Source organism: Rattus norvegicus, chromosome 1 (genome assembly GCF_036323735.1).
Source record: "Rattus norvegicus strain BN/NHsdMcwi chromosome 1, GRCr8, whole genome shotgun sequence".
NCBI lineage: Eukaryota > Metazoa > Chordata > Mammalia > Rodentia > Muridae > Rattus > Rattus norvegicus.
The window spans coordinates 108,976,377-109,003,421 of NC_086019.1; the positions used below are offsets into that span (position 1 = coordinate 108,976,377).

The 27,045-nt window shown below is 43.5% G+C and overlaps 1 protein-coding gene across 7 annotated transcripts in view; it reads left to right on the forward strand.

The window, feature by feature from the left end:
• Positions 1–27,045, forward strand: part of Nell1 (neural EGFL like 1) — an 864,397-nt gene that overhangs the window by 130,915 nt on the left and 706,437 nt on the right. For all 7 annotated transcript variants that reach the window (NM_031069.2, XM_063275221.1, XM_063275215.1 and 4 more), the window contains 1 exon segment: positions 13,845–14,015. In NM_031069.2, the coding sequence (NP_112331.2) occupies positions 13,845–14,015 (171 nt within the window).

Here is a 27,045-nt window from a genome sequence, read left to right on the forward strand (position 1 = left end):
CTGGGGGTTCAGTCTTAGCAGGACCAAGGGCTTCCCCTTCCACTGGTGATCTTACTAGGATATTCATTGCTACCTATGAGGTCAGAGTCCAGAGTCCAGGGTCAGTCCATGTATAGTCTTTGGGTAGTGGCTTAGTCCCTGGATGCTCTGGTTGCTTGGCATTGTTGTTCATATGGGGTCTCGAGCCCCTTCAAGCTCTTCCAGTTCTTTCTCTGATTCCTTCAACGGGGGTCCTGTTCTCAGTTCAGTGGTTTGCTGCTGGCATTTGCCTATGTATTTGCTGTATTCTGGCTGTGTCTCTCAGGAGAGATCTACATCCGACTCCTGTCGGCCTGCACTTCTTTGCTTCATCCATCTTGTCTAATTGGGTGGCTGTATATGTATGGGCCACATGTGGGGCAGGCTCTGAATGGGTGTTCCTTCTGTCTCTGTTCTAAACTTTGCCTCCCTATTCCCTCCCAAGGGTATTCTTGTTCCCCTTTTAAAGGAGGAGTGAAGCATTCACATTTTGATCATCCGTCTTGAGTTTCATGTGTTCTATGCATCTAGGGTAATTCACTATGCTGTCTGTTTTTCTGCAAATTTTTATTTTACTTTATTTTGCGGCATTATCTTCCTTGAAGAGGTGTGTCTTGGCGTAACCTGCTGCTCATTAACACCTTGTGTCATCCTTCCCCCATGATTCTCTGCCATCCTTCCCCCATGATTTTCTGCTATATTTCTCACATGATTTCCTAACTTGCTTTCAGTCTATATGAGCTCTTAGCTGTGGGTCTTTATTGAGGTGAATTCTGGATTTGTGCTGTAAAAAGTAATTGATTTTGACTTTGGGTGGGAGACGACGTATTACTCTGAAGTGAGAAGAATGAAGAATCGGCCCTAGAGGTGAGTAAGATCTCCTTACATTAAGCGAAAAGAGCACGGAAGATTGAACGTAATGTGCTGCCATTAGTGTTAAAGAGGTGAGATGGATAATGTATTCATGTTTGCTTTCTCAGTCTGAGAACCTTGGGGAAAAAGAATAGTCTTTTAAGCAAATGATGCAGGAAAATTGGCCATTCGTATGCAAAAACTGGACCTTGACACAGACTTTACACTTTTCACGAAAGTTAACTCAGAAGGACCATGCAACGTGCATGGTAAACCCAAAAGGTAAAACTAGAACACAGGGAGTATATGTGGACTTTGTTAAGATCAAAACGTCCGCTCTGCTATAGACACTGACAAGAATGTGAAAAATCAAAATTCAGACAAGGAGAGAAATAACTAAGACAGAAGTTGGTACCAGAAGTGAGGTTAAGTTTTGCTTACAATGTTGCTTTTCTAGTCCAAAGTCCCCAAATATTCTACATCTCTCCCCGCCCCCCAATCCACTATGGATACCAACTTCTGTCTTAGTTATTTTTCTAAGATACAGTAAAATATCATTATCAAGGCAACTTATAATAGAAAGCACTATTACTTATGGTTTCAGAGGGTTAGTGTCAACAATAAGGAATGAAGGGATCTTGAGAGTTTATGCCTTGACCCACAGCTTATAGGGCAGAGAGGGGGATACTGGGAATGCTGCAAATCTTTTGAAACTTCAAAACTTGCCCCTAGTGATACACCTCCTTCAGGAAAGCCACACCCCCAATCCTTCCCAAACAGTTACACCAACTGGCAACCAAGTATTAGGATACAAGAGCCTATATAAGCCATTCTCATTCTAACTTCCCCAGTGGATGACTATTTTGCCTGCATGTATGTGCACTGTATCTATATGTATATGGTGTCTTCAGAGGCCAGAAGAGGGCATCAGATGTCTTGGAACTGGAGGTACAGATGGTTGTGAGCCACCATTCAAATGCTGGGAATTGAACCCAGCTCCTCTGTGAGAGCAGCAGGAAGCAATCTTGACCTTTGAACCATCTCTCCAGGCTCAAAGCTCACTCTTTTTGGCCAGCCTGGCCGGCCAGAGAGCTCTCTAAACCTGCCTGGCTTAGACTTCTCCATCACACATAGCATGCCTAGCTTTTCATGTGAGTTCTGGGGATTCAGACTCAGGATCTCATGTCTCTAGCACAGTATTCTTATCCACTGAAGCATTTCCTATCCCCCCAACCCCCATGTATTGGTTTTTAATTCTATCATTCCATAAAGGGATCCCAAGTTTATACAGAAGTAAGTTTTAAGTTTGAGTCCAGAAATGTCTAAAATGAGCCTTCGGCTTGATTTACTCATAGAAAGTCAAAATCTGTAACACTGGGAATGTTTCAAAAGTGAAAACACATGGTGGCTGCAAATGGATCAGTTGAGACACCAAAGAATGAAATTTAGAATATAACCCACAGGTTAAAATAATAAGAGCCAAGTCCATGATGCTTTAAGTACATTTGAATAAATAAATAAGAAGTAGAATATAAATGTCTCATGAAGAATTACAAATAATTAATGTAAATAACCATCCCTCAAGACAAGTGGGGGCAGAACTCCCCTCTGCTGCTTCAGTGTGAGCTGCAGAGGGTAACTTTCTTCCCTGGAGTACAGTATGAAAGCAGGAGGATGACCTTTACACTGGAAAGGGTCAGCAAGAACTACTCAAGCCTGGTGGGTGGACCCCAGGATACGCATCAATAGGGGTGCTGATGCTCGTCATGCTCTCCTAATAAGCTGGGCTGAGGATGGTGACATGAGACGCGCTGCTGATAAGCTTGGGTGAGGTTGGCACCTGACCTCTCTTGTCTTTCTTCTCTCAATTCACAACTCATAAGTAATTGTGACAGACATCACAGAAACCTACATTGAGGGAAAGCACCTGACTACTACTCAAACCTGTCAGGCTGATAAAAAGAAGACAAATATGGCTTGGCACAGCCGGGAGCCTGAGGAGACAGGTTGATGAGATCTGAGTAGCATGTTGGTTAAGATTCTAGGTCAGAAAGGGAGTACAAGGTAAAAAACAAACAAGCAAGCAAACAAACAAACAACAAGCAAATAAAGCAAGGAAATATTGTGGAAGAGGAGGAGGAGAGATTATGAGAGCTGTGGAGGGGGGCGGTAACTACAAAGAAACAGTGTTTTCCAGACACAGCAGCCAGCCTCACATATGAACTCATATTAATTGTAACAGCAGGCGCAAGACCAGTGCAAGCTCAAGCCAGACAAAATCCCAGCTTGGAGACCGGAGGTGGGCATAAAGTACCACCACTAGCTGAGAACTTTTGGCAGTTGACAGCTGCTGGGAGAGCGGGAGTCATTTTTAAGGGTGTGGCCCCGTGGTAGGTTGACATTCCAGAAGATGGCCTCACCTCCAAGGGTATTTGAGCAGCAAAACAAAACAAAACAAACAAACAAACAAAAGAAAAACCCCGTACTTGATAATTTTAAAAGCTGAAAGAGAGGGCACAAAGTTCAGTGGTTAGAAAAGTGGGTTCTGGGAGGAGTTGGGTGGGGGGGTAAACATAATCAAAATAACATTGAATAAAATTCTTTATTTTTATTAAATTATTTTATTTACATTCCAGCTGATGCCCCCTCCCAGTCCCCCCTCCCACAATTCCTCATTCCATTCTTTTTCCCCTTGCCTCCGAGAGGGTGCTTCCCCCAATCAGATCTCTCTCTTCCCTGGGGCCTCAAGGCTCTTGAAAATTAGGAGCATCTCCCACTGGGGCCAGAGCATGCAGTCCTTTGCTGTTTATGTGCTTGGGGTCCTTGGACCAGCCCATGTATGCTGCCTGGTTGGTGACTCAGTCTCTGTGAGTTCCCTGAGGTCCAGGTTAGTTGAGACCGCTGGTCTTCCTGTGGGGTTGCCCTCCTCTTCAGCTTCTTCAATCCTTCCCCTAAATTCAACTATAGGGTGCCCTGACTTCAGTCAGTATCTGTGTCTGTCTCAGTCAGTTGCTGAATACAATTCTTAAAGAATGAGTAAAAATAAATGTAAAAACTGAGGAAATATGAAGAAAGTAAGGCAATAGTGTTTTTATATTGGTTTGTTGATTACATAAGATGTCAAGAACAAAGGACGCGAGTGTGTGCTGCACATAGACTCATGTCTACATCGTGTTTTTCTTAGCTTCGTCTGCTCCTCTCTGCAACCGTACCTTGCTCCCTTCCTTTGCCACCTCTGAAGGATCCTCCCATTCCAAGTTCACTCCCTCAAAGCCATCCGTCCTTAACCATCCTATCTCCTCTTCTTCCTAGGAAGATCCCCCTCCCAGACCCTTACTCTCTATCTAACCTCTGTGGTTCTGTGGTTCATAGCTTGCTTATCAATGAGTTAAAATGTTAACCCTCACATATCAGGAATACATGGCGTATTTGTTATTCTGGGTCTCAGTTCTCTCACTCAGGATGATAGTTTTTTCCTAGGTGCATCAATCTACCTGTGAATTTCATTTTTTTAAAACCATGAAAACAGTCAAAGGGTATTGTCTGAGGATAATAATGTTCTTTCAGTTTAAAAATCTTAAAGATTTCATTGCCATGTGTGTAGGAGGTATATGCATGTTTGTGCATGCAAGTGTTATGTGTATCATATGTTTGTATGTGTGAGTGTGTGTGTGTGTGTGTGTGTGTGTGTGTGTGTGTAAGGCACACATGGGTCACAGTGCATGTATGAAGGTCAGAGGACAGCTTGCAAGGGTAGGCTGGTTCTCACCTCCACAGAGGTTCTGAGGTGAACTCATTGTCAGCGTTGTTCAGTGTGGGCTTTGGCCTGTTAGGCCATCTCACAGGCTCACCTTCTCATCAAGTCTGCAGTAAATGAACTAGAGAAGGTGGGTCTTATGACAATTTCAGCAATGCCAACAGCCACCTCGATTTGTTTCTGCTCGCGTCTTAAATTGTGTGCATTCTGATCTTGAGTTCGGGAGTCTCAGAGCTGTATACACCTCTGTTTAATGTAAAGCGAAATAGTGAGACTGTGAGCTCTCTGCTTCAGATTCGGTCCCTTAATAAACATTTCCAATTTGGTTTTCTTGGCAAACATTGACCATTAGGAAGGAAACAAAATCTCCTTCCATGATCACAGTAGGTGATCTCATTGGTTGTTGTCATTTTAGATTTCTTTATGCAAAAGTTTGCTCTGTATTACCTTCCTAACGTTCAGTCTTCTCTGGGTCTTCATGTTGGAGAAGGTGCAAGTCAGCCATCACTCTAGTAGGCACAGCCAGGTTGATTCCACATGGCTCCTGAAGTCTGGTTATAAAACCTTTTGGAATGGGTGTAAAGGGCTCACTTTGCATTTCATGTGGCAGCGAGTGTTTTGTTTTTGGTAACAGATGCTGTGTCATTGTCACTGTTAATCTTCCGTTAGCTGTTTGCTAAGCGCGCTGAGTACAGAACCAATATGTAACTTTACAAAACAAATAAAATCACCAGGTCATAGCTAAACAAGAACAGAAAAGCATACAAGCTCCCCTCCTGTGGAAAGGGGGTGGGTGCATTCCTGGTTCTACCTCTGAGCTGCTTGTTTCTGTGGGCATAGAAAGAGATAAGAAATCTTAAACACCGTTGGATGCCTTGTAAGGTGGCTTACAGACTGATGTCATTTTGTCCTAAGCACACTGTGGAGTGGATGTTTACTTTCCTACTGAGTGAAGACAGACAGAGGGAAGGGCATGGGCCCAGTGGGGAAAGGGCTAGGCTCTCTGGCTGCCCTACTGCTGGGCTATGCTTTCTGGTGTTGAATCCCTTTCTACAGCACATTGCTGTACTTAGAACTTTGTCTATTTACCTTCATCCTTTTCTTGAACTCAGATAACATCTTTTTAAAATTTTTTTTATTAGATATATTTCTTTACTTATATTTCAAATGTTATTCCCCTTCCCGGTTTCCTGTCCATAAGCCCCCATTCCCTCCACTCCCCCTCCCCCATAATGTGGATGCTCCCACTCCTTAAAAGGGGAAAATATCCATAGGAGGGGATATGGAAGCAAAGTTTAGAGCAGCGAGTGAAGGAATGGTCATTCAGAGCCTGCCCCACACGTGGCCCATATATATATATATACATACACACACACACACATACAGCCACCAAAACTAAATAAGATTGATGAAGCTAAAACGTGCATGCTGAAAGGGACCGGATATAGATCCAGAGCATGTCCAATACAGAGGTTAATGCTAGCAGCAAACTACTGAACTGAGAACAGGACCCCCCCCGGAGGGAATTAGAGGAAGCATTGAAAGAGTTGAAGGAGCTTGCAACCCCGTAAGAACAACAATGTCAACCAATCAGATAACATCTTGAAGACTGGGAAGGCATTTGAGACTTGAATCTAGGGACCACATCTCAGTTTTGAAGAGGCTACCAAGGTAGCCCCTCATTCTAGCAATCATGAAACTTGAAACCAAGATGCTGGGGCTTGAAAAAAGTGATGGAAGAAAGACAGCCAAGAATTCATTATATACTTACTTAACATCTCCCGACAAGCTTGTGTTAGAAACAATGCAGTGGTGTATTAATACCACACTTTTCAATAATTTATTATTTCAGTTGATAACCTATCATTGTTTACATTTCTGAGATACCAAGTAATGTTATATTTTGTGAATACAGTACAGAGTGATTAGATGAGGCTACGGTCTAACTGGTACTGTACTCTTAGCCTCAAAAGCCTAATGTGTTTTCAGTGAGGGCAGTTGAAAAAAAATTAAAACAATTTTGAAGTGTGTACTGTTGATCATTGGTACATCATCTTGAGGTGCAAGAAAACTAAAGAATATTCTTGTTTCCCCCATTCCAAGATTTTGACCCTTCTTCTCCCCATTTCTGTCAACCCCCAGCCTCCACAAACACTGTTTTACTTCTTCTGTTACGTGTGAAGAAGCAGTGTCTGTCTTTTTGTTATCTGTTTTATTCCACTCTATTTCTTTCCACAGTGTTGAACATGACAGAACATTTCTTTTTCAAAGGCTGCCATTGTTTGCTAGTGATGTGCTTTTCTACAGAGAAGAACATAACGACCCTACCAAAATGCTGCAATAAATGGATTTAATAACTAACCTGTAAAAATTAGTGGTTTATCTGCACACTGAAAACACACCGTCCATTTTGCTTTTATAAATCAGAAGAAAGCGCACAGGTATAAATATGTGGGACTAGATAATCATCACTTCGACACCTAATCATCTGGCCAGAGACCTCAGGCATTTAGAAAAGACAGACCTGAATTAGAATTTCAAATTTTAAAGGTCAAAAGTATGTATACTTACACTCAGAGTGTTCCAATTTCTCTTAATGTCTGAAAAATGGTCCCCAAACTTTTAATGCTTACAGGTTCTATGGGTTAAGAATCTGGACATAGCCCAGAGGAGAAGGCTTATCATGACGTTTGTGACTCTACCTGTTGGGATTAGGTAGTGAAGGAAGCCATTCAGTGGAGTTTCCATGCTGGTTTATATCAGTTATTGGCTGATGTCCCAGTTTCTTTGTCAACAAGAGCATCTGGCTGATGCCTCTTTGGTGTGGCTTGGGCTTCCTCCCATCCTGGTGCCCTCAGGATGCTTAGGTTTCTTAACAGGTGACTGGGGGCTTCAAGCACAAGCATTCTGGTACACGGGATCAAAACTTGCCTTCTACATTTGTCACCAAGCATTCCATAGTCCCCCAGATTCCACAGAAGCCCTTTTTGTTCTGAGAGAGGGGTATTGCAATGACTTTATGAGATGGACATATGATAGAGGGATATTGTGGTCACCCTTGGGAAATGTAACTTCTCTGTCATCTGTTCTGTGGCCAAGAGGAACTGTGCCTCCTGCCTTTCTTGTCTCTGAGTCGTACTAGCTCTGTGTGTCTTGGCTTCTCACAGTTTTCAGCCTTTCTCTTCAAATTCATGCTCTTGTGCTTCTCTCTTCTCTCAAAACGTCTAAGCCTGTTTAGTATGTCTGATCATGTTTAGTATGTCTGAGCATGTTTAGTATGTCTGAGCATGTTTAGTATGTCTGAGCATGTTTACTGCGTTGAGCTCTCGGCTCGGCATCAGTTTCTGTGATGAATGGTATCTCTCACCCATACAGTCATTTTCAGGCTCACTCCATCCTCCAGTTCTCCCGAGTCCTCTCACAAGCCTCCAGCAAGTAGCATGGACCAGGCACACACTGTTGACTAGAATTAGCTTTGACTAAGGGTTTACAATGGAACTATAGGGGCAATTCTGAGAAACTATTTTCTCTTTTATGTACTTTGGGCTTTTTGTAGGATTTAGGAATGCTTCACTCAGGGGCTTTGTCTACACATGAGGTGGCCTCATACAGGAAGTAGATTAGTGGCTACAGGCCTTTAGTATTCTGCTAGCCTTGACGATCTTGTTGGAGGTAAACATGGCTGGAGTGCAGCCTTATTTTTAAGGTCATCCTGCCTTGACCTCCTACTCTGATCCCCAGAATACAGTTACTTGTCCAGGCACAGAGGCCACTGTTGGAATATGGGCAGGCACAGAGCATGGCACCAGAGCTCTTTTTGGTAAATTTTTATCTAGGCAATGTACAGATCTCATAGAGAGGAGAACACCAGACAAGATACCTTTCTAAGATACTCCTTATTGCTCCTCATTAAAAAAAAGACACTAGCCACTTAGAACAAGCCTCCCTGCTTTCTTTCTGTATCTCCTGCCAGCAGAGGTCTCTAAGATTTTGAACATGTCTACCTTTGCAATCTCTGATATTGACCAACTTTTTTTTTTTAACTTGAGAGAGGGTTTAATTGTGTATGTAGACCAGGCAGGCCTCAAACTCACAGAGATCCTCCTGCCTCTGCCTCTCAAGTGAAGGAATTAAAGGCATGTACCACTAAACTAGGCTTCAGTTACTTTTGTTTTTGCTGCTGTGACAAAATGCCTGTCAGAGACAACTTAAGGAAGACAGGCAAAGACAGGCTAACAGGCAGAGGGTACAGTCTTTCCTGTCAGGTAAGGTGCGGCCACACATTGTCTCTAGACACTTGAGGCAGCTGGATCCACTGAGTCTACAGACAGGAAGCAGAGATATGAGTGACCAGGACCCCAGGCCATGAAGTGATGTCTCCTACACTTCCTTGGTTATATGTCTCTAAACATATAACTGTCTGTCACAGACACTTCAAGAAGTGCATTTTATGGTGGTTATAAATATAGTTAAGATGATAATGATTATTTTTTTAAATCTCTAGATGGGGTATAGTTTGGAGAAAATCATGATCATTTCAATAAAAATGTCTTGTGTGACCTTGATCAATCTATTTGGAATTATTCTTCTTGAGTTTTATTTTCAAACAGCATGAAATTCATATGGTCCCATGAAATTAAACTTCTCTTCACGGAGAACTGGTTGTGCCTAATACTGCAGGGTGGCCCTTGGGGAATTATGCAGATGAAGCCTAGCATTTAGGCAAAACTTCTATTTTAAAATTCATCTATGGAAATACAGAGTGGAAAGAATTTGTCTTCACAGAGTTTTGGGTGAAAGGGCTCAGGGTGTTAGTTGATGAGAAAGTCAGTGTAAACATTAGAGCACAATCACAGCCACACATGGCCCAGAGCAAGGCAAGGGTAATGTCACCATTCTGCACTTGAAGACATTTGCACTGGGGACCTCATTCCTTTTTCTATATCGATGAGGTACCAAGTGGTTTCATTTGACCATGCCTGAAGCATCAGCACCAACCTGATGTCTAGAAAGAAGAATAAAGAAGAATCATTTTCTAGAAAGGGGAATAGTCTAGGTAGGAGACAGGACTATACAGGAGAATACTTGGCCTGAAAAAAAGAAACAACTACTTTAGGGGGTTATATCACCACTGTTTGCAAATATCTGTAAGGTAAACAGGCTGTTCTGAGAGTGGTGTTCCTTGGAACAGCACCCCAGATGGAGGTCCAAGGCTAGGGAAATGCAACTCACAGCATCTCCTTGGTGATGTGTTGTCACTTCAGAGCTGTTGTCTTTTCCAGCCTCTCAGAAAGCTCTTCTGCATGAGGAGTAAGAGTTGAAAGGCCTGGACTGTTTATGAGCCACTCCCTCATGCTTGTGTCTACCACCCTTCTGCTCCCACAGCAGCAAGTGGCTGCTAGTCACCACCTAACCATGGAACTTCAAACATCTGCCACCCTTGTGGTGAGCCCCGCTGTGGTGAACATCTGGACAGGAAGTGTACGCAGTGCATTCCACTGCACAGCATCTTAAACTTTTAGGTGCTCTAAAATCATCTGGGAATCTTACTGGAATGTAGAATCTGACTCAGTAGGCCTTGGGGTGGGGAGGGGTGTGACCTGAGACTGCTGGGATGTAGACCACATTTGTCAGTCCCCCAGCTCATTACTGACAGAAAAAAGGGTTGTTTGGGCTCAGAGTTTGACAAGTTTCCATCTATGTTAGCTGACTCTTTGCTGTGTCCTATATTTAGGCAGTGGATTCAGGTGATGAAGGAGTCTGGCTGCTCATGGTGGATGGGAAAGGGTGAGAATGAGAGAAGCAGAGAGATACAGACATAGAGTCATTGGAGAGAAAGAGATATACAAAGAGGGACAGAGATAGACACATAGAGAAAAAGATACAGAGAAAAAGCCAGTGAGAGAAACACAGAAAGAAATGCAGACATACATACACATAGACAAAAAGAGAGGTAGGGAGGATAGGCACACAGAACAAAGTTCCAGATAGAGAGAGCGAGAGAGCGACAGACAGACACAGACACAGAGAAAATGTGAGAGAAAGGCAGACAAGCACACACACATGCATACGACAGATATAGACACACAGAGACGTAGATACACACACACACACACACACACACACACACACACACACACACACACACACACACATACAGAGTCCAATAATGGAACACACATAAATCCATCAACAGATTGATACATTGACTTGGCCATAGCCCTGTGTTAGCTCCAAGAACAAGTTACCAATCCTTCAACACGTGAGCCGGTTGGGAGCACTCTACCATAGATTATGGTGTACACTTTCTATGTCACAGCCCTTAGATCAGTGACTGGCCCCTGCAGGTTGGTCAAGACTATGCCACATGTCCTTGTCAGTGGAGAGTCACTGTCTGGACATACTGCTGTTTCCTTCAGTCTTTGGGAAAGTTTGACCCACGTGCCCCATAGCTGTCCAGTGGTTCTGTCATCCCTGGGGCCACCTCAGCGATTAGCTAACAACTCTGCACGCACATGTCATCTTGAATTGTATTCATGTCATTTGAAGTGCATCGCCTCTGAGGGAATGTGGGGCGCTGTGAGAAAAGGCCCTGAAGAGGTACAAGTGGTCACTGCGAAGGCTTCTTTTCTCATAGCTACATATTTGTGATTACCACAAGGCAACCACTTACTCTGGCGCTATGTGAAGAGATCTTTAAATGATCTATTTATAACACATTAAGCACTTGCTCAATGAGGCCGTAACCCCAGGAACAGTGATTGAATCTGGCCAAATGCACTAACCCCCCTCTTAATGATCCTATCAGCCATCTTGATGAACATTTCCAATTGTCATTGACTGAAGTCCTTTCAAGGTCAGGTCCCTTGTCCCAGGAGTCTCTTACTGGTCAAAATAATTGAGAGATTTTACATGATGGGCATGCGGCCCTCGGTGAGGTGCTTTTCTCAGCCAGAGCTTCCTTCTGGGGATAGGCGTGCTCTGTGTCTGGCCATGGGAGAACCCACAGCAAAGTCTCAGTAAAAATGTACTTGGCAGGTTCCCAGCATGAAGTGTTCGCTGGTAGCATTACAGCTTCTCTAACCTCCTCCTTGGCCACTTCTAGGCCACTGTCTGGTTTATAATGGGGAGGAACACATTTCATTGCATTGTTTACTAGTCTCAGAACGTCTTGATGGAGGGATCTATACTTCAGATCATGTTTATCTCCTCCCTGTGTGCTCACCAAAGACACATTGAATTAATGAGCTGATGAATGACTGAATACTTACAGTGTCTTGAATTAGGTTCTTCAGTTTTATTCTTCTAGACCATGTTTAAAACTTTGAAGAAATTTAAGTATTTTTAAATGAATATTAATGAATTTTTTCTCTTTCAAAATATGTACTATACCAATTATATCTAATTAGCATGACCCTAGGCATAGGAACTGGCTTCTGTGGTAGGAGTAATCTCTTAGGGTTGATCCCTTGTGCTGCTGGAGGTGAGGTGGTTGCAAGGTAGTCTCCAGTCTATGCTTCCTGTGGGAATGATCTTTGTGAGATGAGCAGGAAGTGCTCATTTGTTCTCTGGCATGGTTTGGGTCATGGCCAAAGAGTCTGGTTTTCATGGTAGCTGCATTGAGTTCTCATCAGTGATGAAATTTGTGCTTCCGACTTAATATAGTCAAGCTTGGGTTAGCTCAGCTCAGTGGATTATAGAAAAACTGTAGCTCCTTCCAGCTACAAGGACCACACTGCCCCCTGTCTAGGTGAAGGTCTCTAGAGCCTTGTATATTTCTGGAGGTGAATGCTGGCTGAATTTATGCCCAGTGCTACTTAAGAGCATTTTCTGGTGCCTAGGAAATGCCAGTGACCTGCCTTTGAAAGGAATAAGGGTATGTTTATGATCCTTAAATCTCAGTTTTTTTCTCTCCACCATTTTTTCTTTACTGCTTCCTTTTCCTCCCCTCCCTTTCTCTCCCTTCCTTCTCTTCCTTCTTTTTCCTCTCCTCTCCTTTTCTTTTTTTTTTTTAAATATTTTTATTCAGACATCAGAAGAGGGCATCAGATCCCATTACAGATGGTTGTGAGCCACCATGTGGTTGCTGGGAATTGGAACTCAGGACCTCTGGAAGAGCAGTCAGTGCTCTTAACCACTGAGCCATCTCTCCAGCCCCTCTCCTCTCCTTTCCTTTTCAACCTCTTCTTTCCTGATAGATCTCATGTAGCTCAGGCTAGCCTCAAACACCATATATTTTTAAGAATGACCACGGGCCTTTCTGTTCCTCCTTTTTTTTTATCTCCTGAGTGATAGAATTACAAGCGTGTGCAGCTTATGCACTGGCTTATGCAGTGCAGGGGAATGAACCCAGGGAACACATGGCAGGCAAGAACTCTGTCAACTGAGCTATACTATCAGTCACAATCTCAGTTCTTCCGTCTTTAAGAGGGATGGCAGCACAAGTACTTTAGGGTATAATGGGAGGCACATTGCAGCATTCATGTAACATGTGAAGGCACAGCTGGCAGTGAGGTCAGGCACATGCCAGTGACAGTGATGACAACATCTGGAAGTTACAGGGGACAAATCCCCAAGAACCCATGGAAGTCTCAGCCCTAGCACATCGGACCACAGTGGTGGCTGGAAACTCGGAGGGCAATCTTGGCAAAGAGAACTCCAGTTATGCACTTTACACTGTGACATTGTAAGTGTTGACTCAGGTATGAGTGGCTTCGATCACTCCCTGCCCCATCATCAAGGATCACCTATCCAATGAAAGCACCCACCTACCCTCAGTGGGGAGAGCACTTGTCTCTTTACTCTCGAGTTGATTTTAATCCCAGACGCCCAACCCATTTCTCATTAATTCTTGGAAAAGTTTAAATGGCAGTTCTAAAAATAAATATCAATAAAGCCCTTTCAGTCAATAGACGGAGGGCACTGAACTGTACTTTGAAGCATTTAGGAAGCACAGCTCTAAGCTTTGCTAATTAGCTAGTAGGTTTTTGCTTCACTGTGGATCCAATCGATCTCCATGTCAGAAGCTCAAGGTGTTTTTAAGAGGGCTTCTCAGGCAATAGGCGGGGTAGGCGCTACAGGACACACTTGAGTTCAGGTCACGGCTTTGCATGCTGCGTTTAGGTAATTTTAGATTCTAAGAAACCTAGTAATGAGAATGTATTCTGATGAGCATCACGGTGCCCAGGAGTAAAAATCTTTGTTCCTTTATGTGCAGCTATTTTGAACTGGAGAGCAGTGGCCCAAGAGAAGAGATACGCTACCATTACATACATGGTGGAAAGCCCAGGACTGAGGCCCTTCCCTACCGCATGGCAGACGGACAATGGCACAAGGTCGCGCTGTCAGTGAGCGCCTCTCACCTCCTGCTCCACATCGACTGCAATAGGTACGTTTGTCTTTGACCTTCAGTGACTCTGCCCTTCAAATCTCACTCTGTATGTTAATGCCCCCCTGCACCAAAACCGGGCACCCTAATTGTCATTTAACCCACTGAATGGGCCATTAGGCGTGCTGAAATGGCCAACTGTAATGCGATAAGAAAACAGTTCATTAAGATAAAACTGTATCCTGTGATTAGGAACAAACTTAACAAAGGTTGATTACAGATCAGGGACTATTAACTGCCCCTCAGTGAGCGCTCAACACTGGCTGAAGTTCCATGGAGCCGTGACCATAGTTAACTGTGATATATTGTTGAGTTCGTCCCACTTGCAAGTGAATAAGCCAGTTATTCATGTTAGGATGAATCCGAGAAGCTTTGCTGCTGAGGTAGGCGAGTCTAGTTTATTCCATCAAGCGCAGCTCTGCTTAACTTAAAACAGAGGCTTCTTAAAGAGGTTTTCCGAGTCTTTCATGGTTGAAGCCTCCCATTCTCTGTAGAAGAAGGGGCCCACTAACTTACCAGTGGGTGCTACTGTCACCTGGGTAGGTGGAAGCTCACCCGAGGTTGTTGGTTGGAGAAGTACTGTCCCACATGTCTGTATCTGCAGGAAGACTCATAGATAGCTGAGGAGGGGACCATTGGTCTCTACTGTATCATTTGTGGAAGGGCAGCTGGATAATGAGGACCAATGTTTCGATTTTTCTACCCGCTGCAGATTCTTTTAGATTAGTGACCTGAAGCTAATAATAGACCTTTCTTTTTAACTCTAAGCAGTGCCCAGGCATTATTAGCTTTAACAATGATGCTGTCAAAATTAAAATGACTGCCTAGCCACAAGGCATGCTCCCTGAGGCCCAGGACACAGGACAGTCATGGTAGGGATAGCCTCTCTTATCAAGCCCATAGAGCCCGTGCTCCAAGGACGATCTGCAGCAGAGTGTCAATCTGATGAGAAGATACTGCAGCATGCTTACCGATTCAGTGATGCACTGCAGTTAAAGACCGGAGGACAGGAGAGTGCGTCAGGATCCACACAAGGTCTGCCATATTGAATGAGACTTGACCTGTTGGATGTGATCTATTCAAGATGCTTTCCAGACGTTTTTGAGTTATTGGTGGTTCCTGTGGATCTAATGTTAATGTCTGGCAAGAACCATGAGTTCTTTTACCAGACAGACCTGGGCTGCACAGCCTGAATGAAACCAACCCTTAGCTTCTCTGTTCATGTATACCTTTAAGAACTCACGATATCCTTCAGTACCATAGAGCTAAAGTATTGGATTAGAAGGCCTCATGTCTCCATGATCTACTGACTCATGTGCTTCCCACATGGGACTGTGGAAGAATTACATCCCTTTTGACCAGCAGTTTCCAAGAAATTTCCAAGATTCTTGCCTTCTTCTTGCCACATATTTGTCCACATCTCTATTCTTAACATGTTACCATTCTCTGACATTACTCACATTGGAGAAGAGAAAGCTAACAGAGTATGTGTGCTAAGTTAGTGTCTCACCCTCAAATTCTTTGGTTCCAGTTTGATATTCGCTTCCTCTTCCCTGGCTACTTGCTGGTTGCGTGAGTTTAGGCAGGTAATTTCTGTGCCTCTCAGTTTCGTCTTCTTGTAATTGGGATTATTCACATTCACATATAGTTAGTAATTCTAAGTGCACTGCACAAGTGATGTTTCAGCCAACGACAAATAGCCACCTCTTTGATGGCTCCCCAGGAGATGATGTAACCTTTGCCTAAGCTCACTCTGTGACGTCTGCAGAGGGATGAAACTGTGTTGTCCCTCGTTTGTCAGTTTATACTGTCTTGAAGCACTGCACACCTGCCCGTGTTCATGAAGGGAAATGGAAAATGTTCTTGTCCTGAGAAAATCTCTTAGACCTCCATACTCAGTCCACATCAGTCTTTATCGCTGTGACTTATATCACACCCCTATGGCATCTTTGTCCTTGCCTTCAAACCATTCCCATGGCCTGTTGATCAGAAGAGTAGGAAGAGGACACGAATGCTGTCCTGCAGCTCTGGGCGTGGCCTCATTTTGGCAAATCATGGAAGAGGTTCGTTTCTATGGATTCTTTTTTCCATTGATATTTTTCACTCTTTTGGTTGTGGTTAACACGTAAGATCTTAGAGGATGTCACAGCTTGCTACTGCTGTGATAAACACCATGTCCCAAAGGAGCTTAAGGAGGAAAGAATTTATTTACTTTTCATGTTCACATAACAGTCCATCATCCAGGGAAGCCAGGGCAGGAGCTCAAGTTATGAACCTAGAGGCAGAACCTGAATGGAGACCATGGAGGGACCGCTTCTTACTGGCTTCCTCTCAGGTTCCTGCTCAGCTATGTTTCTCATGCAGTGTAGGCCTCCTGCCTAGGGATGGCAGTCCACAGTGGGCTGGGCTCTTCCGCATCAATTATGAACCAAGAAAATGCCCCCACAGACTTGCCTACAATCCAGTCTGATAGAGGCATTTTCTCAATGAGGTCTCCCTTTTCCCAGATGACATTAGCTTGTGTTACACTGACAGAAGACTAGCTAGCACAGGAGGGAGACATAGGAAGCTACTGCTGATTAATAAGTCGAGGGCCCCAAACAGAAGCAGAACTTTTAGATAAGTTGGTGGGTAACAGACCTAGAAAGGAAAGATATACTTTGATTCTTGTAGAGGAAAAACAACTAGAAGCATTGGTTCCAGAACTATACATAATGTTACCCGAGGAACTTACTAAAAACAGAGGCAAGCAGGCCCATATCTGACCTACTGATGTGAGACTGAGGATGCTTTTATTTTTGGTTGACACTTAATGTTCATACACATTTAGGAGAATCACAGGATAATTCAAGGCAGTATAAAATGTACTATGATGAGATCTAGGTAATTAGCTTTTCTCTCCTTGCACATCCATCATTTCTATGTGTTTGAGAACCTTTGGATTCTTCTGGTTATTCTGAGATACAAACTGTTGCAGACAAAAGTTAACCCACTGGGCTGTAGAGCTTTAGAACCAATTTCTTCTATGTTGGTGTCATCCGACCCTTGATCCTTAGCCTCTAAGGATCACTGTTCTGGCCTCTTATTCTGCTTTAAGCTTCCACAAATGAGCGAGAATCTAAGCTATTTGTTCTGCTACAGCTGGATTATTACACTTGATGTCATAGTTTCTACATCCTGCCACATTGTCACAATTGATGGCTTTTGTCCTTATTGATGATGGGTATCTTGCTGCTCTTCCTACTGGTTTTGTATGGGACACTTAGCCTTGGAGAATGAACTGGTGTTCCAGAGCCACTGGCTAAGTAGAGGGGAAGGTGATGAAGGTGATGGAAGCCTGTGAGAAACCAGGACTTACAAAATCAAGCATTGGATGTGCAGCCCTTGCAGGGCAGGTAGAGAAGAGGAAGAGGAGAAGGAGAGGGAAGAGGAGGGGAGGAGGAGGATGAGGAGGAGGAGGAGAGGATGGAGAACCAAGTGGTATACAGTGAGCAAAACAGGACTTCAGCAGGTACAAGCTGGCCCTAGAGTGACCATGGCTCTGACATTTGTACTAAAGTGCTGGTCTACCCTTAGTTGTCTTGTCGCTTCTGTAGGGAGTGAATGTCACAGAGACTTATTTCTACCCTTCCAGTTGGGCATTCCATTCTACCTTGAGAGCATCTCTAATTTTTAATCTTTCTTATCCCGTCTCATTTTTTCTCCCAATCTGTCACTTATTGGGCTCCCACTGTTTAGATAGGGATAAGGGTGATGGATATAAAGCTGAGTGTTGACTCGGCTTGTCCATTTACTGTAAGTGTTATTTTTAAGATGAGCGAACCTAAGATTGTGTGACTTGTCAGAGATGCTACTGTTGGTGAATAATGGCACCCGGGTGTGACGGCGAGTGTCTGCTGTGGCTTCTGAGGTCTGACTGTGAGCATATGTTGTCACTGCTGAGGTCTGACTGTGAGTTTCTATTGTGACTGCTGAGGTCTGACTGTGAGTGTTTGCTGAGGGCTGACAGAGTCTGCTGTGTCTGCTCAGCCCTGTGGTACTGATGGCTACCACTGGATTTACAATATAAGGAAAGTCATGAGCCTTGCTTGGGGGCAGAATTTGCTCTTTTCTAGTATTTTCCTTTTAGATGTTCATATTGATGACCTTGAAGGATCAGATAAGATGTAGAATCTAATGAATAGACTCTATTTCACTTGGTGTTGGAAAACAGAACTGTGCTATTGAACCTCTACTCTTGTCTAGGTAACGTGCTAGGTAGTTCTTAAGATGACATTTAGTGACCACTTTATTAGAATCATAGATTGAAAAATCAAAACAGCTCAGAGAAGGCAGATGACTTAGTTTCAGTCACATAAGTATAGATACAACACCTTGAGCTAGAAACAACCTCCCTAACCTTAGTCAGACCATCTCTCTAAGTTGCCTTCATAGTGTGCAAACTTTACCTGTTGATTAAGACCAAACCACAGTACCAGGGAGTCTTCCCAGGGCAGAAATGCTGTAGAAGGTGAAGGAAGCATCTGAGACCGACAAGCCTACAGAATGGGGGGAGAATCTTGGTCATACGTCAGTCAAGGGGCTAGTGTGTGGTGCTTTGAATGTGAAATGTTTGCTCTAGGCTCATGCATGTGAACAGTTGGTCCACAGTTGATGGCACTGTTCGGGCAGCTTATGGAATCTTTGGGAGGCCGAGCCTTGCTGGAGGACGCATTGTTAGTGCTGGGGTTGACACTTTGTATCTTGTGTGCAACTGAGAAGCAGTCTCTTGGCTTCCCACCCCTGCGTCTATGTCTTCTTTGCTTTTATGGACCATCAGCTCAAATACAAGCCTCCTCAAGTTGTGTTTGGCCTTGTCATCAGAGCAGCAGAAAATAACCAATGCAGCATCTATGTTACAAACTACACAAAATTAAACACCAAACATCAGTGACTAGACCAATGGGATGAGCAGATAGTTCTCAAACGAAATACACATGGCCAATATATTTTTAAAGTGTCTAACATCTTTATCCATTAGAGAAATGCAGATTGAAACTGCACTGATAATTCTATCTCCTATCTGTCAGAACGGTAAGCATCGAGAAAACAAATGACAATGAGTGGCGGCGGGGATGTGGGGAGAGAGGACTCGTTACCCATTGTCAGTAGGAGTGTTACTAATATGGCCACTGTGAAAATCAGTGTGGGGGTTTCTCATAAAACTCAAAACAGAGCCGCCGCATGAGCCAGCTGTATCAGTCTTAAACATACCCAAAGGAGCATCATATTATCACAGGGACACGTACGTTTCCATGTTATTGACGCTCTATTCACAATAGCCAGGAAACAGAATTAATCAATCAAATTGATGGACACATAATTACGACGTGGCACATACACACAGTGAGATTGCATTCATCTTTGGAGAAAAATGAAATTATGAAACTGTCAGGAAAAATAAGAGGGGATGGAAAATAATCTTACATGAAATAATCCAGGCTCCTAAAACCCAGACCAGGATGTTCTAGAGGTGAGGGTGCTGGAAGGGAAGTCATAAGAGAGGAGATGATAAGGAACACAGGGATGCGAATGTAGAAAGAGGAGGGGGAAAGGTGGGGCTGGGCAGGAAGATAGGAAAGGTCAGTTAAAAGTAAGCCCGTGTGAAATGACGTGGAGAACCCTGTTGCTTTGTCTGCTAACGAAATACTAAAATAACTCCTTTTCTCCAAAAGATGGAACACTTTCCCAGGCAGTTGCATTATTCTGAGCATTTTTAGCCTGGAAGGATTTTCTACTTTTTTTTTTAAGGTTAGAATTGAGAAATGTTGCTAATTGCACAAATTGTCACAAGGAAAGCAGCTGCTATTTTAGTCAGTAGACCACACTCTCTGCTGACTACCGAAACTCACACTCTTTCACTCGCTTTGACTGTTCAGCTGGGCCTGCTTAGCAGCTCCAGGTAGCGTATCTGGAGCCCTGGAGTGAGACCAGAGGATGAGTTCATTGGCTGGCTACTGCTTACCTCCACTGACTCAGATTTTTATTTTTATTTTTCTGGAAAACTTTTATGTTCATAGTTTCCAAAAAAAAAAAAAAATTCAAAGCACATAATGGTTGGTAAATGGAACAGGGATTCTAGAAGCCACACCCCTCCCTAGGTGCCCTTGGCAGTTAATGGTTGCTGGAAAAGGGAAGACATTTTCTTCAGTAGTGTAGCCACTGGTAAGTTTCTCATGATCCTGTGAATAACCTCTTATCCAAGTTCATGTGAGCAGCCCTGATAAAACTCACGGGGTCACAATGACAAAAGACAATTGTTCATAGTCCAACACAGTCCTTCATCCTTTATTTTAAAATGGAAGGGTGGGGCAGGGTTTTGAAGAGAAGGGGTGTCAGCAAGAGTGGAAGTAGAGTGAGAGAGGGCAGTGGCCAGTTCTAGGCACGTGATGTCCATGTATGACTGTCACAGTGAAACACATCCTTTTGTCTACTTAATATGTGCTGATGAAAATAGTTGCTGGCCAAGCTGGCAGTTCCTCATTCCCATCTCATGTGGTAACTCAGGCCTATGACTCAAAGGCCATCGGCATGAGGATTCGGATATGTGACTATTGATCTTCCCCGTTAACCATATTCTTTCTTTTATTTGGTGACTTTAAATGTTCTGTTAGCCCATAAAGTAAATTTATTGGATGTACTCTCTCTGTCAGTGTGTAGGGTTCAAAAGAACGAGAGCCCTAGCCAGCAGAAAGTTCACCCTTAAATCACTCCCCTTTTCGTGACTGATCCATGACTTGGAGAGCAGAGGCAGTCTCGTCTCGGACCAGATTCCTGTGAGCTGGCTGATGTGACAGCATATGATGGAAGCTGGTCAGTGGAGAGAATTGAAAACGCTCATGTTCTAGGTCCCCTTCTACTGCCGTGTTAGACACCATGCCCAAAATGAAGTTGGGAAGGAAGGGGCTTATTTCATTTTACTGTTTGTAGTCCATCATAAGGGAAGTAAGGGCAGGAACTTGAGGTGGGAATCTGGGAGTAGGAGCTGAAACAGAGTCCATAGGGAATGCTGCTTACTGGTTTGCTCTCCATGGCTTGCTCAGCTTGTTTTTGTATAGAACCCAGGACTACATGTTCAGGGGTGGAACCTGAGGTGAGTTGGGCCCTTCCATGACAGTCATTAATTAAGAGACTTGCCTACAGACCGATCTGGTAGAGGCATTTTTTTCTTATTTGAAGTTTCCTCCTCCCTGATGACATGAGCTTGTGTCATGTTGACAAAACCTAAGCAGCCCAAGTCAGTTCTGTTGTATCAGCTGTTGACTGTCAGTGGCACTGAGCTCGTTGGCAGTGAGGGAACAGGCTCCACAGAGCTCTCCACTGAGCTGTGTATTCCCTGAAAACTGGCCAGTACATTTTACAATGGGCAAATGTCTACACCCTTCCTTCCTATCTGGTTAAAAAGATCAACTCCAAAGGACAATCGAATCAATCATAGTCCAACCCAGCTCTTCATTCTTTATTTTAAAAGAATTGACTATATTTAATTAATTAGTGTGTGTGTGTGTGTATGTGTGTGTGTGTGTGTGTGTGTGTGTGTGTGTGTGTGTACGTACTTGAGGGTACACATGTCTCACAGTGTGTATGCAGACATCAGAGGACAATTTGTGGGAGTCTGTTCTCTCTTTCCATTAGGAGGATCCTGGGGACTGAATTTAAAGTCATTAAATTTGACCAGTCATGAAGATCTAGATTTTCAATCTTTTAGCAAGCATGCTTGACCCATGCACATGCATGTACACACACACACACACACACACACACACACCTGCAGCCTGGTTGTCACTGAAAGTTAGCTCAGTGATTGTATTCTATTTTGTTTTTTACGAACTTACTTGTGCTTGTATACACATATGTCTGTGTGTGCATTTGGTGCCTGCAGAGACCAGAAGAGGGTGTCAGATCCTGTGAGACTGGAGTAACAGACAATTGTGAGGCTCTATGTGGGTGTTGAGAATTGAACCCTGATCCTGTAGAATACATCCAGTGCTCATAACTGCTGAGAAACCTTTCCAGCTACTCAGTGCTTACACTCTAGATGAAAAACATAGTACTTACTTACTTATTTACACAGAGCACATCTAACCTTTGCATCCATCCAGCTGATTTTGTAATACAGACAGAATTTGAAACTAAGCTCGCTACAAACCATAGAAAAAGCTACACTCAGAAAAAGCTAGCCATTCAGGTTCCTAAGGAATATTTTCAGTACTTTTAAGATAGGAGCATCTGAAGACTGAACCCCCAGTGAACTAGACTATGGGGGGTAGGGCGGCAATGGGGGGAGGGTTGGGAGGGGAACACCCATAAGGAAGGGGAGGGGGGAGGGGGATGTTTGCCCGGAAACCGGGAAAGGGAATAACACTTGAAATGTATATAAGAAATACTCAAGTTAATAAAAAAAATAAAAAAATAAAAATTTAACTAAAAAAAAAAAGATAGGAGCATCTGCCTACACATTTTGTTTCATAATGAAATGTCGTAATATGGCATCTTCCACAGAACTGCTGAAGTATCTCTAAGAATTGTCTTGTTAAACCTCACATTCCTTTAGATAGTTATGCCATTTGCGTGATAAACTTCATGAGTTTTATACAAACACTACTTCAGTTTGATGAGGTCATGAATAGGTGACTAGCAAAGGCCAGCGGTTCCCAGAAAGCAGCCAAACTCCTAAGCTAACTAGCTATGGGTTCTCTGCTTGATATATTCTTTGCACAGGAAGAACTGCACAGCACATCTCATTAACAAAGCTCATTAAAATAAAACCAGGTAGCTGGCATATGTCTCATTTAAACTAAGACAGTGCATTCCCTGTCTATGAAGAATCACAAGAAAGTTGGGAAGATAGGATGTGCCCATGCTCAAATATAAAAACAGCCCTGTGTGGGTAGTTCAAGAGATGCCACAAGACAACATGGTGGAGTGCTGCATTTTGGGTACAGATAATCAGGTTCAGGCAGAAGAACTCCAGGAATCTCCAGAGGGAGTACAGTATCCTCTGCCTCTCACTCTCCCAGGTGAAATGCGTGGTGGTTCCTGCAGCTTCCCAGGCTGCTGTGTGAGCTGTCAGCCATGTGTGAGTAGGACATGAAGCATTGTTTGTGCTTTAGAGATTGCAGAGCCAACCGTAGTCAGGTAAGGGTCGAATGTGTGTGACTGAAAGCCTAGAGGGAGAGGCAGAGTTGGAAGTGTGGGAGGGGAAGAAAGGTGAAGGGAGAGTCGTCGTCCATGGTTCGTATTCCAGAAGCGAGGTCTGTGATTTAACACAGGCTGAAATGAATTCTTCCTCTCTTTTCGTTTAATCGTGAAGAGATGAATTCTTAAACCCTCATGTTGGTTTTGCCATTTGTAAAATGTGATTCCACGCAGTTGTGTGGCAGTGTGAGAGACAATTAAGGCTTAGCTTCCTCATTCTTTCATTGGCCAGGGACTGTGCTTGTGTTTGTAAAATAGGAGCCATTGTGACTCTTTTACCACAGAGTTGTGGAAATGTAGCTGGAGGGTGCGTGTTAAAGCAGAACACTTTAAACAGCAGTCATTACATCTTGTGGTATGGAAATGACTTTAGAGTATGATGCTGGAGCTAGTTCAGTTCAGTCCAATTTGCAGTTCTCTGGCAACATTGGCTTATGTTCCAGAGTCATGGTACAGCAGAAGGCTTGAGGCCAGGCAGGTCCCCAGAGTTACTATAGACTGACAGCTCCCAGGTGCGGCTCTCCAGTAGTTCACCTTGATTATCTAGTCCTAGTCCAGCAGACTGGTGCCTGGTTTTATAATAGCAGAATCACTTTAAAATGTTTGACTGAGGCAAAACAAGGTAGGAGAGCCTCAGGATGAGGGCATCATTGCTTGGCCTTAAAGGATTTTGAGCATTCAGTATGGTCTCTCTTTTTTCTCCACTATTAACAGGGGCAGAATTTACCCCTCCCAACAGAAGCCAAAATTATGGTTTGTATAAGAGATGTAAAATCATCTGTTACAGTTTTCTGCATCTTCAAAAGACTCCATGGATGAGCAGAACAGTGTTTTCCCCTCAAAATCTGTCATGGTAGTCAGAAAATATGCTGGACTGAATTGACATGAAACACATGACTAAGTTATATGACTCTGGCAAGTATTGTCTCTGGGTTTCAGCTTTACTTTGGTTTTCTTTTTCTTTTAAGATATCTATTATCATCAATCAATCAATCAATCAATCAATCAATCAATCAATCATCTATCTATCTGAATGCTACATGTGTTCAGGAACCCCCAAAAGCCAGAAGAGAGTGCCTTGAAGCTGGAGTAACACATGGTTGTGGGTTTCGTGCCTGAGTGCTGAGTGCTGGGAAATGAACTTTTGTTCTCTGGAAGAGCAGGAAGTGCTCTTACTCACTGAGCCACATCTCCATTCCCTGGGATTCACGTCTCTAAGTATATAGTGAGAGGTTAAAAGGATATAACTTTTAACTCCACTTCTAGCTTTTTTACCTCCTGGACAGCTCTGATTCTATTTTACCCACATGGGTGCTTTAGGTTTTACATTTCAATTGCCCTTCAGGACGCTGGATAGTTCCACAACCCAGCACACTCTGGACTAGGACACTTCTTATTGGGACCCGCAGGGGCTCTGTTGTCCTGTGAGGTTTGCATGTCGGTGCAAAGACCAGAATTCACTTCCCGAACATGCTTGCTCTTTCTAACTCGTTGTCTGTCACTTTGTTGGGGTAGCTGCTAACTACGCAGTTTAGATTCTGAGGGACGTTGAGACCCGGGACACCCTTGTACATGGAGGTAACTACTGGTATGGATCCAGGTATGGAGGTCTTGGTAGTGTGCTGACCTACGAGAAGAGCAGGGTACTATGGTATGCAGATGCTGAGATAGTTGTGTTGTTGAAATAACGTTAAGATTCTCTGTAATCCTGAAGGGGAAAGAAGCCCTTAGGTTCTGTTTAGTTACCAAGATTTGAACAATAACGAGAACAAAGGGAGTGAGCTAGATGGCCAATCAGATGCATCCGAAGTTCTAGCAGAATGGCAGGTGGTCTTTTAATTATTAGGGGATGCTAGATAATATGGGCTCCAATGCCTTGCTCCAACTGGGCCCTCCAGCCTCCCGTCTCTGGATCCCGCGGTTTATTCATTTCAACCTCATGAGGGGGATCCAGGCTTAAATTTTCCCTGTATTTAGCTACATCAGTGGCAGGCTTATTTTTAATTTTGTCTGTTCGGGAACCTTCTTCTTTTCCTCTTGTACCCCAACGGGTTTAAATATGTCTTCAGTTAACTGTGGCCTCCGTGGCATTGAGAGGTAGGAGGTAGAAGGCTTCACTGCAGCAGATGAGAAGAGTGCTTTCATTGTCCCCTCTGTCAGCCTGGGCTTCCAAAGGTGCAGTGGGAAGCAGACAATGAGCACAGCAGTCTCCCCTTTAACTAATGGTATGTTGGCTGGCGCTACCAGCGGATCAACAGGAAGCTATTTTATTATGTACAGGAGGCCTAGGATGTATTAGAATTGAGATAAAAATAAGCTCCTTTTGTATCTCAGTGACTTCATATATGGCCTCTTGACACACCTTACAGTGTCACTGAGGTTGCTCTGTGGAAGGGGCAAGGGAAGGCAACAGGCCATAAGAAACACAAATGTTTTCTTATGGAGAGTATCAATGCTTGCGTCTTTATCATTATAATTTTACTTGTGCTTTTAATGTTCATATATATATATATATATATATATATATATATATATATATCCGTTTAAAGGAAAAAGCAGAGATGAGAAAATTAGAAGTCAAATGAGAATATGCCTGATGGGATTCTACTTGGAGAAATACACATTTATGTTTTAGCTTTCTCTATTTCTTTTGTGCTCAAACTTGTTAGACAGAGGAGCACCGAGGAATAAAACTGCATGCTCCATGAGGACATTTTAATTGAAAAAAAAAAAAAGATACCCGATTGCTGCATTTGTTTTCCAGCTATACCAGAGGTGCAGATGTTGTCATTAGAAAGAACTGATTTTCTACACCAAGAAATTAATTTATCTCCCTGAAAGTTTTAATTAAACTAATGTTATAAATATGAGCAGCCAGAGCTGCTGGATGCCAGAGAACAGATTCATGGTTGTTGGTATTTAACTGCTTTTCTTCTGGGGGGGGGGTGCTGAGGGGCGGATGTGAGGATGAGGGACTTAGGAAGGGAAGATTATCTGTGCGGTTCTTCCTGCGCTGATCCTGAAGACTGCTGACTGGTGTGCCCATTGCAGCAATTTAAACCTCTCAGTGAGCGTCTCTCCCATCAGGGGTTCAGATGTATTTACCCAGGTCATGTAGCAAGAGCCTCACCTCAGTGTTTGCCTTGGCAATTAGAGTGGAAATAATTTCTCTTCTCCTTAAAGGGCCTATGTGATGCTGTCTCTTGAGTTTTCCCCAGGAATGTCAAGATGCATCCCTGCTCATTAGAGCCGATTAGTTTGAGTGTATCACTTTCCCGACAGTAAATCGCACACATGTGCACTCACAGGATTCAAGTGGGGACCCATCAGTAGGCTTTTTTTGGGGACACTTAGAATGCCTGTATTGCCCTGAATAGGATTTTATTTGATTGGAAGTAAACAGCTCTGGGCACTTACCTAAGACACTTGGTGCACTCTTGCTAATATCCACTTTCCAGGTCAGATGCTGGCTTTGGCTGAGGGAGAAGCAAGGAAAAGACTAAGAAAACACATAATTCAAGCTCCTCAAATCCTTTGATATTTTAGTCACAGAGGCCCAGTGCCACTCTGGTTGCACTTGGACTTTTCTCTTGGTCACCCTGAGCCGAGTTGAATGCTTCACACTGCTTAGCAGGTGGGCACCATCTTCACTTGGGACTCAGCCGTAGCCCTGTGAGACAGACAGACGCTCATGCATCTTATAGATGGGGACTTTTGAGACCTGGGAAAAGAAGTTGTTTGTTCGAGGCTTCACAGAAAGTCAGCAGCAGACCAAAATCAAAGCCCATTTTTA